Source organism: Azolla caroliniana, unplaced genomic scaffold (genome assembly GCF_043228905.1).
Source record: "Azolla caroliniana isolate FFs.n. ecotype wild unplaced genomic scaffold, voAzoCaro1.0.p SCAF_1, whole genome shotgun sequence".
NCBI lineage: Eukaryota > Viridiplantae > Streptophyta > Polypodiopsida > Salviniales > Salviniaceae > Azolla > Azolla caroliniana.
Genome location: NW_028230436.1, coordinates 33340961 through 33354350, shown reverse-complemented (window position 1 = coordinate 33354350; position 13390 = coordinate 33340961). Strand labels below are relative to the sequence as shown.

Genomic DNA, 13390 nt, shown 5'->3' with positions numbered 1-13390 from the left:
CCATCCTATGTGCTGCTAACAAAATCCTTAAAAAGTGGCTGTTTGACTCGGTGCACCTGATTGACATGATGTACCTACAGATAATGGTATACATGGATGAATGACAAGGGATATCAGCAATTGTATTGCAAATCTTTTTCCGAGGTCATTGAGGGTTCAAAATGCCTGATAGATGAGCCAGAAAAATCTGACCTAGAACTTACAAATTACAATGGTGGAAATCATGCTCTCTTTAAGGGGTATGCAGTGTAGGTCTCTAGCCCTTAGAAGACAGTGTCATGGCTATGTGTTGTGAGGTTATGACGAGGGATATCAGCAATTGGGTTGCAAATCATTTTCTGAGGTCATTGAGGGTTCTAAATGTCTTGATAGATGAGACAGAAAATTCTGAGCTGGAACGTAAAATGGTTGGAATGTTGCATTCTTTATGAGGTATGCAGTGTAGGTCTTTCTAGCCCTTAGAAGTTAGTGTTGTGAGTATCTGTTGCGAAGGTGTTTCTCTGAAAAAAAATGGGTCAAGAAGTTGAGGTCACTGAAGTGAATGTATGGGTTCTGAAAGACCTATAGAATACTGTGCCTCAATCTATCACACACTGCTTGAATTTAAGAAATGGAGAAACCGTTGGCCATCAGTTGCATGCTGTTCAAAGTGTTTCAGTTTAAGATTGAGCTATGGATTGAAGGATACAGGATGGGTTAATTTAGCGAAAAGAGCTTGATATTGAAGAAGTAGTTTTTGCCATCTCCTGCATGCTTATCGCCGACAGTCTGTCAAGTGTTCCGTACTTCGTAGTGGGCAGTGGGCATTGGTGTAGTCGATTCAAATTGAGATCTAATGGAGAAATTCAACTTCCCATTCACCTGAGGGATGGATTACGGCAATCGGCGAGGACATTTCCTTTGTCAAGGTTCTGTGAGGTACTCTACCTTGTTTTGGATCATTCACCCCGTGTGGTTCACCCCCTAAATCCAGATTTCGGCCTTTAGCCCAATCCGACCCAGCTAGTTTCTTTCTTGTGAGGAACTACAATGAATACAAGAGACTTGCCTCTAGACATAAAGTGTCGAGGAAAAGGCTTTTGATGGAAGAAGAAAGGAACAATCTTATTTAACCAATTGTCAGAACATTCGTCATTTACCAATTATCACCCCTAATTGCCCTAGCTTGCGATAAGAAAAGCTTTTAATAATATTAGAGCTAAAGAAAAGGAATTATTTTAATGATTATATTTTATAATGATTGATGAACATCTTGAAGTTGAAATTCAATACAATGATGTGTCATGCAGTTTAGGGCAAAGTCATATATGGTATAATGAAGATTTTGCGAAAATCAAGAATTCAATTTAAGACCTTAAGTTAATAACAAAATGGCATACAGTTGGGTAAATAAAACAAAAACAAAAACAAAGTTTAGAGCCCGAGGTGAGGATCAAACATTGCATTATTTACATCCAAGTGAGGATGACACTTCATTGCTCTCAATTTTCTAACTTTGATATGATGTAAACCGACAAGCTAACAACCATAGAGTAGAAAATAGAGCCAAAGAAAAAATGTGCCGTTTTGCGAAAACTATCACTAGAGAGACAAGAAAAAAATAGAGCAAGGGAGTCAAACCGAAAATGATTCTAAAATTCTCACCTCGTAGCATTTCGGGGGCATAGTGCCATTCACACACCACATCACTTAATACACAATGTTTGCTTGAATGGGTTAAGAAGCCTGACCACTGAGATAGGTGGTTGTTATGTAGACAAGTGAGTTATGGATTTTTTAAGATGGAGTTCAATCATTAGTATGACAATTGGTTCGACTTTAGGGTAATAAGGTCAAGTTTTCCCTCTATATATAGGATGAATTTTACCGACAAGTTTAATTTTAAGAGAGAAGCCAACAAGAAGAGGAAGAATTGAGAAAATGGAGGTGCAAAGGAAAACAAACTAGGAACAATGGATTTTAGCGTACAATATCAATTCAACGATAATAAAGTGGTTGCATCTTTAGGAATATCAAGCCAAATCAGATGTGCAACAATGTTATATTGGAAGGGTCTTGATGAGTTCTTTTCACAAACCTTTAAAAGACTTGGTTTGGTTCTCATTACATAAGAAGAAAAGAAATGGGGAGGACTTACTCATACAAAAATAGTTGCATGCAGAAGCTTCCAATAATAGAAGATGCATGAATCTATAAACATGGAGCTACAAGGAGAAGAGTAGAAGGGAATGTAGAGTTTAGTATATAGCTTGGACTTACATATGCAATCCTCTTCAACATATATATTTAAATAGTTTATTTATTGGCCTTCTATTTTTTATAAGTAAAATGAGTGCGCTACATCTCAATAATGATGTTGATTATGGGTTCCTACAAATAATGGGAAGGCCTTATTCGCCAATGCTAGTTACCTACATTGTGCCCCTTTGCATATTGATAAAATGAGGTGGTTATGCTAATCATATTACTTAGACTAATCTAAAAAATTAGGTCCTAGCATAATGGCCTAACTAGTGTTAAGGTGGAAGTAAACTCCAAAGCATTTGTAAATTGAGTTTTATGCATAATAGAATAAACTCAATGATTACGTACAAACCCCCGAGGTTCCAAAAGTATGAAATGATCAATTATTGACAAATGATGTCATGCACGAATGAAATTATACTCGCGGATCAAAGTGAATTATGATTTGAGACCCTTATTAGAGGACTTTATTTGTAGACATGCGCAACAAAGAACAATAAAGCCTGGGAAAAAATGATATGCACTACACGAAAAGGAGGTTGGTTGTGTTATATAATTGAGAGGGAATGTGACCAACGAGTCAGTTTCTTTGAACTTTTAGTGCACACAATTTTAGCAGGTGGAACCTCGCTATTATCTCTTGATGACATACAAACAATTACAGTTCTTAAACAAAAAGGGATTAAAGATGATAATGTGATGAGTTAGTTATACAAGGGGTTGTTTCTATTGAGAACTCTAGAATCCTTTCACTACATTGCTAGGCATTGCCATTAGTACTATGGTTAGCAATTATCATTGCCAATTGGATTACTTTCTATTGGACTGATTGAGATTGTTTCACTTATTAAATGTGCATTTGAACGTTATATGCATATAATAAAAATTGGCTCATCTTCAGTGGGCTCGGTGGGCTCTAATTAATTATTTATATCAGCTTGTTGAAGTTTGGTGTAGAGAATTTTGTCCTTATCTTTTTGAGTTTTTCGCCCCCCCCCAATCTATCAATGCCTTGCTCTTGAATGTGCAAAACCCCTAGGAAATAATTTGGGTTATCCCTAATTTATAGGTGTATGTGAACCCTTAAATTCATGTAATATCATAAGGTCCGAGATAAATACAATGGTTTACCCAAGTATTATACCCATGTTAGATGATTTTGTAAGCTTGAGAGGGAATGAGAAGAAAGGAGAAATTGTTTACACATTTATGATAAATAAACACACATACTTATTATACACAAATAAACTCGGATAGCTAACTACGTGTTGGAGTAGTTGCAACTGTTGTCCATTAAATTATGGGACTTAATTGGTTCCTTGAAATACTAAAGTTTATTATGAAGTCTCTTTCTCTAAAGTACACCTTACTGGCTTGATGGACATACACCACACATATTTCGTATATTTTTACTTCATATTCTTGAAAACTTTCTAAAGGGGGGAGGGGATTTGTTTGGCATATACTCCCACTTGTTCTTGCCACACATTGCTGCATGGTTGAAAAACTTGAAAGCTCTACCACGGGGAAAGCATCCATCCATCATTGACCACTAGAATATGGTAGGATATTAATGGATGTCCATTTGCAACCAGCTTGGAAAAGAATTTAGAATTTCTTTTGCGCAGTAAGGGATTTTCTAAGGCTTAAAATGTTCATTTCCAATGTTGCAATCATGGAAATGACAATGCAATAATCATGAAAGCATTATCACGTAGGCTGAGACAAAATTTGTGACTTACTCTTTTTGATGTTTAGTAACCCTTTTTATGGAAATGAGAGAACACTTTGAAGAACTGAGGAATGAGCATATGCCAAGATTCTTCCAAGACCAACAACAATCCAATCCAACTTTATATGCCCGAGATATTTTCAATCGAAAGGTTCGGGCTCACAAGGCATGGTGGGAAGGCTCATATTGATTACTCGGTGGGATTGAATCAATTTCATGAAAGAAGGCCACAAAGATTGATATGTGTAATAGTACCTTTGCGGACACTGGCCCAAAAAATGGCAACACCAGTGAGATTTGAATCCACAGATTCCACACATCCAATGAGGGCTTTCACTCATCATCGTGGAAACTTAAAACCTTTGCTTTTCTTTATTTAACTTTCAATGACATATGCCTTTGTGAGCTTGGTGGTTTAGAGTTTATGCTCATATGAGATCACTCGTACACACCACAATTAAGTCCTTTGCTTGATATGCGACAAATGTTGAGTAGACTACTCAAATATATGAATATAAAAGGGTAAAACCAGACATGTTGTATGTCTTGATTTGGGATTATTGCGATTAGTAGTCCCATGGAAGGCGACAATTACATCGAGAATATCCAAATTTAATCTCCTAATCAACTTCAGATCTCACATACAACTCACCTCTGTTTGGAATAGGTGTGAGGGTTTTTTGCCCCCCAATAATTTCGAATTTCATTACAAGTAGCTTGTTTGGAATATAATTGTGAAAAGGGTTGTGTATATTTTCGAGATTCTTGGGGCGTGCTTTAGTTTGCCGAATTGAAGTAAATTGTGGGGGCTACTATCTTATGGGAGGTGTGCTTGCTGACAAGGCTACTTGCATGCGCCATTTGGCGAAAAGGAAGGGAATAAGGACAAGATCGGTATTGGAAGAATCGATGGGGTTCGAAAGAAGGACATGGTGTTGTTAAACTTCTTTCTTGTCTTTCTTTCCTTTTGAAAACATATTAAAGACCTTATCACTTTGGTTATTTGATAGTATGGGGGACTTCTTTCTCTCGTTCTTTCCTTGGCAAACATTTAAAGACCTTATCACTTTGGTTATTCGATAGTCTGGGGGGGGGGGGTGTGGATGTGTATGTGTGTATTTTTATATATGTGAGGCCATTCGCAGCCCCTTCATGTCGTCCACTCATATGTAAGGGGGGGGGGGGGGGGGGTAGCGGCAGCTGTCAGGAAGAAACCGAAAAAGATAAGTGGTTTGGGATGGTATCGAAGGATGCAAGGACATGTAGCAAGGAGAAAGGCCCCGATAAATCAAAAACAAACATAAAGGTGCGATGATGACTGACACGGTATTATGAAGACTAGCTAGCGTAGAGAGAAACAAGATATGTATGTGTGGACAAGAGGGGGGGGGGTATGTCGTGTAAATACGAATACATACGAAGGAAGGATGCCTGGGGCGGGGGTATGTCGCGTAAATACGAATAGGTACGAAGGATGCCGGGGGGGGATGGGATGTAAATACGTATAAAATACGGTTGGATGTACGTACGTACAGAAAAAGCTACTTATATTGAAGGCCGTAAGTGGAAGAGCTATATTTTGTAATGCATGATACACACACAGACACAGATAATCCACAGAAACAGAGAGAGAGAGAGAGAGAGAGAGAGAGAGAGAGAGAGAGATGTATGTAGTAGTAGTAGTAACACAGAGGGGCTATGTATTATTATTATAAGTAGAGTACATAGTGTCCAAAAAAAGCCTGCTTTCTTCCTTCCTTCCTTGCCCTTCTCTTCCTTCCCCTTCCTTACACATCCATCCATCCATCCATCCATAGCCTACTGAAACGCAAAGCTCTTCCTTTTCCCCTGTTCCCTTCTTCATCGTTTCACCTTCTCCATGACACAACCGCATTAAGCAACCGGAAAGGAAGGAGGAGGGGTAGGGTTGCAAGTCTAGCTGTCTTGTTTTAAATTCCTATTTTTTTTTTCTTTTTTGATCGTTTCTTCAACTTTTTGCTTGTTTATTATTATTATTATTATTATTATTATTATTATTATTACTAATGATTGCTGCCGCTAAAAATCCTTCTATTGATTGTTTGCAGATTCATATTAATCTCTATTTATATTCATGCCACGGATTAGAGGAGCTTCTTAATTAATCTGCTTCCAACTCGGTATTTATAATCAATATTAGATTCTTACATCACGTGTTTTTTCTTTCTTTCTTTAGAGAATCTTAATCGCATGTAGAGTACTTGTGAATTATAGAGGATTAATATAATATCTGGATGTGGGCCATTGAAATTCAGGGTTGAAGTATTTGGTTACAGTTGATGTAGATTATTTAAATGGATGAGGTTTCATAGCATTAAAGAAATTGAAATTAGATGCTAAATTTATGTGGGTTCTATGAGCGACTTGAACTTTTTGTCTTAATTTGTGGTGGGCTCTATGCAGAGCTTGAAACATTAGAGACTTAATCTGGTATTAGAGGCCTAATTTGGTGTTTAGAGGCTTAATTTGGTGATCAAGGATTAATTTGATCTTTTGAGGCTTAATCTGAGGTGGTCTCTAAATGGAACTTGAAAAAGTTAATGACGTAATTCATGTGGCCTTTATGCAGATGTTAAGGCTTAATTTCCTGTGGCCTTTATGCAGATGTAGAACTTGAATTTTTGGGCTTAATTCAATGTTTAGAGGCTAATTGAATGTGGGATGATCTCTGCAGCAGTTGATATTAGAGGCTTAGTTTGATGCGTTGTTCATGAGAAAATTGAATTGGAGGCTTAATTTGATATTGGGTCTATGACAGATATGAAAACAGAGGCTTAGTGGGATGTAGATGTTTAAATGTTTACTTTGATGCAGCGCATAATGGAAGGCTTAACCTGACATGTGAATTCAAATTTAGGCTTAATTTGAAGTGGAGTGCCATTGGAAATTTGAAATTAGAGGCTTTCTTTGATGTGGCGCCAACACCAAAAACTGAATTTAAAGCTTTAAATTGATGCAGTGTCAGGGTCTCTTATAATCTGATTAAATATTTAATGTTCTAATGTAGAAATCAAAGTAATTGTGGATAATGGCATGGTAGAGTTGATTATGTGACGTGGACATTTGAGTTTGGTTACCATGAGATAATAATTGATTGATTTGGAACCATAAAGAAAGAAATGCATTGAGTAATTTGCGGGTTCAACCAAGAAGCATGATCAATCAAACAATGAGTTCTAATCAACGGATTGATTGCGAATAATTGCAGAATTAGTGCATTGTGATCAACATGGACGGGAATCAGTGGATTAATGGGTACTTGGAGGCAATATTGGATGCTGGGGCAGTGATTGCTAAGCACAAAGCTCAGACTGGTGCTGCAGGTGGTCTTAAAGAAAGGCCCCAACCCCTTGAGCTCAATGAGGGAAAAGGCATCTTCAATCCCACCAAGTTTTTCGTCGAAGAGGTCACCAGTGGCTATGACGAAGCAGACCTCTATAAGACATGGATGAAGGTAAATAAACAAAAGTAGTCTTCATTCGACATTATCTGGTTTCTCAGTTTTCGTTATTATTCATTCTAGGCATCAGTCATTGTTATGAGCCTACATATAATCATACTCTTAGTGGAGAGAAGTAGGTCTATCTCTAGCCTAGTTGACTCCATTGTTATTTACTTGCATGCTGTTTAACCTAATTTATACCAGTTTACCCAAGGTTTATGTGTGAATTATAGATATCCTGACTATATACTCTGGCTGACCAAAGGGCTGCCCAGAAGCTAATGAGCCTAATTTACTCCCATTTATGTATGTTCATAACAATAGTTAGTTCAATGTCATCATTAGCCTGCCTGGAAACGACTCAATTGTTGCTTTTATATCATATATCAATAGGTTTTTTGAACCTTCCTTTTGTAGAGCATTGCGATGAGAAGTGCACAAACTCGCAACAACAGGATGGAGAACTTGTGCTGGAGAATTTGGCACCTATTCCGCAAGAAGAAACAGGTTGGCTTTAAGCTTAAAAAGGTCTTTGATTATTATTGTTGCTGTTGTTGTTATTGCTCTTGGACCTCTAAAAATTAGTCTACATCTATCCATTTCCAAATCAACTTGCTCGAATATAATACTAGCCTTGCTACTCTATGGCTTTTAAGAGAACTTAGAACTAATCCTTTTTATTTTGAAATGGTTAATGATGAAATGTTGTGTTATCAGATTGAATGGGAGGATGCTCAAAAGCTTGCAAAGCGGCACTATGAAAGAGAGCAAGGTCAAAAAGCAGCTTCAACTGAGCTTTCGGAGTTGTCTGATAGTGAGAAATCGGATCAACTTGTTGGTCCCAACTCCAAGAAAGTTCTATCTAGGAACTTTTCAGACTTTGAAATGTTCATCAAGCAACCGCAAAGCAAGAAATCTTTGTATATAGTTTTGATAAGGTACCATCTGGCCTACAACATAATTTTAGGAATTGTTGAAATATATGGTCTTCTGTTTCTCCCGTAGTATGAAAGTATTCTTGATGTTCTTTTATATGGTTGAATTAAAAACTTAGTTGCTAAATTTAAAATGGGATAATTTGAGATCAATTACATCTTTTATACCTTGAGAGTGGCATATATATAATTTAGAGAGAGATTAAACATCCTATTTCAATAAAGGAGGAAAATGTAATACAACTTTTTAACAAATATGTGAACCCTGTGTAGCTTGCATGGCCTTGTGAGAGGCTATAACATGGAGCTTGGTCGAGACTCAGACACTGGTGGCCAGGTATGATAAATGGCAAACACAAAACACCCAGAAATTTTCCAAAGATTGCCAAAATAATACCTCTTGGTAGGATTGAAAACTTAGGGCTATTCTAGCACATGCCCAGTAAGGTATATTTTGGTGTATTCCCTCATAAATCAATGATTGTATGCATGTTAAAGTCAATCCAGAGATGGCTGCTTGCAGCTAACTGATTTTGTATATATGCCAGGTCAAGTATGTAGTGGAGTTGGCGAGGGCATTGGCGATGATGCCGGAAGTTTATAGGGTAGACCTATTGACGCGCCAAATTTGCTCACCTGACGTTGATTGGAGCTATGGTGAGCCTACTGAGATGCTCTCTCATGGGGATGCCGATGGATCTGGAGAAAGCAGTGGTGCATATATTATCCGAATTCCATGTGGCCCCAGAAATGAATACATAGCTAAAGAGCGCCTTTGGCCTTACATCCCGGAATTCATAGATGGTGCTTTGGTTCATATACTTAATATGACAAAGGCTCTCGGAGAACAAATTCTTGGAGGTGAGCGACGCGTTTGGCCACATGCCATTCATGGACATTATGCAGATGCTGGAAATGCAGCTTACCTCCTCTCTAGTGCATTAAATGCTCCTATGGTCTTGACTGGCCATTCCCTTGGTAGGAACAAACTTGAGCAGCTCTTAAAGCAAGGCCGACAATCCAAGGAAGACATAAATAGCATGTATCGAATCATGCGAAGAATAGAAGGGGAAGAGCTCTCCCTTGATGCAGCAGAACTCGTTATTACAAGCACGAGACAAGAGATAGAAGAGCAATGGGGTCTTTATGATGGATTTGATGTTAACCTTGAAAGAGTACTCAGACTCAGAGTGAAGGAAGGCATGAGTTGCTATGGTCGGTATATGCCACGTATGGTGGTAAGTTCTAGATACTTCCACATCAAAACGACCAATATATATTCGTCCTCAAAACCACCAATATATACTCACTCAGAACCCACGAATGTGTATACTTACTCAAAATACCAATATACATTTACTAAATCAAAACCACCATATTGACACAAATAAATATGAGCAATATTTAACTATCACCAATCTATAAATTCTCAATTATGGGTTATAATTTATGAAGCTCCATTTCATGGCACGCATGTGTAGGTGATACCTCCAGGAATGGACTTCAGCAGTGTTTCCTTACCAGATGTTGAAGATGCTGATATTGATGGTGGAGCCCTGGGTAGTGAGCCGATGTCACCAAAGCCAGAACCCTTAATCTGGGGAGAGGTATTCAAAATGCTTGAATATTGATCTCCAGCAAAGTTTCGTGATCATTTTTATTTATTGATAATGGTACTTTTATCTGGTACAGATTAAGCGCTTTTTCAGCAATCCACACAAGCCGATAATCTTGGCGCTTGCTAGGCCCGATCCCAAGAAGAACTTGACCAAATTGGTCAAGGCTTTTGGTGAATGCCGCCCATTGAAAGAGCTGGCTAATCTGGTAATAAGACAAATGTCCAGTTACACTCAAAATCAAAATTTGCAGACTCTTTTTCTTTTCCTGATTGGGATTCAATATATATTTTACAATTTTTGTTACTAACTACATTTGGCATGCTTTTCAGGTTCTTATCATGGGAAACCGTGACGACATCGATGATATGTCGGGTGGAAATGCGGCAGTTCTGACAACAATCTTGAAGCTCATAGATAAATTTGATTTGTATGGACTTGTTGCTTATCCAAAGCATCACAAACAGTCGGATGTTCCCAATATTTATAGGCTTGCAGCAAGGACAAAGGTGATATATTACTGGATGACTGCATGTAAACATTTGGATTATATGATCGACCTAGTTACTTAAAAATACTTGTGATACAAGAGTTAAATGTATAATTATAATGGATTGGCAGGGAGTGTTCATTAATCCTGCGTTGGTCGAGCCGTTCGGTCTCACACTGATTGAGGTAATAAAACATAAAACATAAGGTATATGTATTAGGATAAAGCAAAATAATGCTTTCAGAGAATCCAGTTGATTTATTTCATCTTCCAAAACGATTTGGCAGGCAGCTGCTCATGGTGTCCCTACGGTTGCAACCAAGAATGGTGGACCAGTAGATATTCACAAAGTAAATAAAGCATCGATCATCATTTACTCATTTAAAATTGATCTTTGCTGTTCGTACACATGAGCAATCTTTCTTTCTCTCTTTCTTTTCAGGCCTTAAAAAATGGGTTGCTCATTGACCCTCATGATGAGAAAGATATCGCGGATGCTTTGCTGAAACTTGTGTCGGATCGCAACCTCTGGACTGAATGCCGAAAGAATGGTTTAAATAACATTAACCACTATTCTTGGCCCCAACATTGCCGAATCTATCTTGCTCGAATTGCACAGTGCCGGATGCGGCATCGGCAGTGGCAAGATGATTCTTTGTTAGATAGACAGCAAATAGTAGATGAGGATTACACAAGAGATAGCTTGAAGGATGTTCACATTCATCTTTCCATTGATGAGAAGTCATCGCTAGGAAATGGTGCTGAGATATTGGAATCTCAAATGAGGCAAGATATCGACAGTAATTTTAACCATGTGAATGTAGCAGAGCAGAAGTTTTGGCAAAGGAAGTTAAAGAGGGTGTTTGTTATTGCCATTGATTCATATGAAGCCGATGGGAAGCCAAGTATGAAAATGCTAGACACCATTCAAGAGATAATGAAACAAGTAAAGAAGGAGCCATTTTCACACACACCGGGATTCATTCTATCGACGGCGTTGACATTGTCGGAGACAATAGAGCTTTTCAACCTTGGAGGACAACTCTTGCAAGAGTTTGATGCACTAATATGTGGAAGTGGAAGTCAGATATATTATCCAGATGTTTATGGTGATACAGAAACTGGTTTCCAGCTATGTGTGGATAGGGATTACGTAGTACACATTGGTTACCGATGGGCTGGACAAGGCATTAAGAAGTCGATCACTAAAATCGTCACCCGTACGGGAGATTCGGATATGCATTCCTTACCTATTGTGGAAGATGTTTCTCACAAAATTGACAATTGTCTTGTGTACAAAGTTAAAGACGCGTCTCGGGTGAGCTACAAGATCAATCACATTATGTCGTTTAGTTCTAGTCTAGCATACTGTAAAAATAGGATAGGAAAATAGAATATATAGACATTTTCACCTAAACAAAAGAGTTTTGATTGGTTTGATCCCCTTATTGCTCGTGAAAACCTGAGTGTTTTAGAAATGTAGTAGGTTTTAAAGAAAATAAACTTCTTAACTATATTAAAAACATGAAAACTTAGTCTAAGATATTGTTTTTAAAGATTTAGTGAAATCAATTAAAGGTGGCTCTCGATGTCTTTTCTTGCTCTAAGATAAACACCAAATTTCAGGCACCCAAAGTTGAGGAGTTGCGGAAAAATCTACGAATGCGTGGACTTCGGTGCCATGTTGTCTACTGCAAGAATGGATCACAATTGTATATCAAGCCACTATTTGCATCTCGAGCATGTGCACTCAGGTATATGATAAAGCAGTCATTAACTTGTGTTAATGAAAAATAATGAATTCTATTGTTTCCCTTTTTGTTTGTTTGTTTCTACTAATCATGCATGTGATGATTCCAATCAACCCGGATTCAGCTCTCCTCTCTCTCTCTCTCTCTCTCTGGCGTAGCAATCCATTAAACTAATTATAATTCCACTTACAACCTTCCATTTATTGAAGGTATCTATTTGTAAGATGGGGAACCGATGTCAGCAACATGTTTGTTTGTGTGGGCGAGACCGGGGACAGCGACTATGAAGATCTTCTTTCTGGAACACATAAGACAATCATATTGAAGGATTGTGGTGATGGTGATGGCTCTCAAAAGCTGCTTCGTGGCAGCGGAAGCTATAGTAGGGAAGATGTGGTGCCATTGGGAAGTCCGAATATTGTCACTACTGAGTCTTCTCTAAGCTCCGAAACTATTCATAATGCTTTAAGAAAGTTTATATCTTGAACTTGTTCATTTATATTTATGTATATTTTGCCATATAGAAGGGCCTTTCTCGACTCTGTAATTCAGCAAGAGCTCGGGAGCACATTTTGTTTTCCCACAACATGATAAATATGTGCCATGAGCAAAAGGTTGCGTTATATTCTTCGGTGGAGAACATGTTATACACTAAAGGCTCAAGTTGCCTTGGTGCATATACATTGTAAAAAGCATGTACAAACATGTAATATGTAATCTTTTGCTTTGCTCTGGTGATGATGTAGCTCTTATCACCATGAAGTATGCATCCAAAAAATATGAACTAAATAGTTTACAAGGAGGTTTGTGAACCTTTGGTTTGTCATCAAGGATGGAGATCCCCTTATTGATTTCATCGTTCTAAGCTAATATAAATTTGCTTGGACAAAAATAAAATGTAATTAATGCATATATGTTAAAGGACCATGTGCGAGGTCAAATCTAATGATGAAAAATGGCAAAAGGAGATTGTATTGTACTAACAAAAAACATAGTGCGTTAAGTCAAGTTCAATGATGGATGATAATGAAATCTTAATGATGATTGATGCGGAAAAAATATCAAATACATTATATGCTATATGTGAGCAAATATGCAGGATACGATGTGATAAAAGTGGATTTACACCCTAGAAGAACCA

General features: G+C 37.8%; 1 protein-coding gene across 1 annotated transcript; it reads left to right on the top strand.

Annotated features, from left to right (window-relative positions):
- Window positions 1–6060: 6060 nt before the first annotated feature.
- On the top strand, window positions 6061–13048 carry LOC147869919 (putative sucrose-phosphate synthase 2). The gene is made up of 14 exons (XM_087334719.1): window positions 6061–6135; window positions 7224–7469; window positions 7875–7964; window positions 8175–8395; window positions 8666–8729; window positions 8941–9630; window positions 9874–9999; window positions 10085–10216; window positions 10341–10517; window positions 10630–10683; window positions 10786–10848; window positions 10941–11816; window positions 12125–12252; window positions 12459–13048. The coding sequence occupies exons 2-14, from the start codon at window positions 7245–7247 to the stop codon at window positions 12733–12735; spliced, it is 3123 nt and encodes a 1040-aa protein (XP_087190845.1). The 5' UTR covers window positions 6061–6135; window positions 7224–7244; the 3' UTR covers window positions 12736–13048.
- Window positions 13049–13390: the final 342 nt, after the last annotated feature.

Excerpts from the sequence above, each read along its gene's own strand:
- LOC147869919 (XM_087334719.1), top strand. The coding sequence starts at position 7,245 with ATGGACGGGAATCAGTGGATTAATGGGTACTTGGAGGCAATATTGGAT. Across the intron at positions 7,470-7,874 it reads TCTATAAGACATGGATGAAG|AGCATTGCGATGAGAAGTGC; the intron begins GTAAATAAACAA and ends TTCCTTTTGTAG. Across the intron at positions 10,518-10,629 it reads GGCTTGCAGCAAGGACAAAG|GGAGTGTTCATTAATCCTGC; the intron begins GTGATATATTAC and ends ATGGATTGGCAG.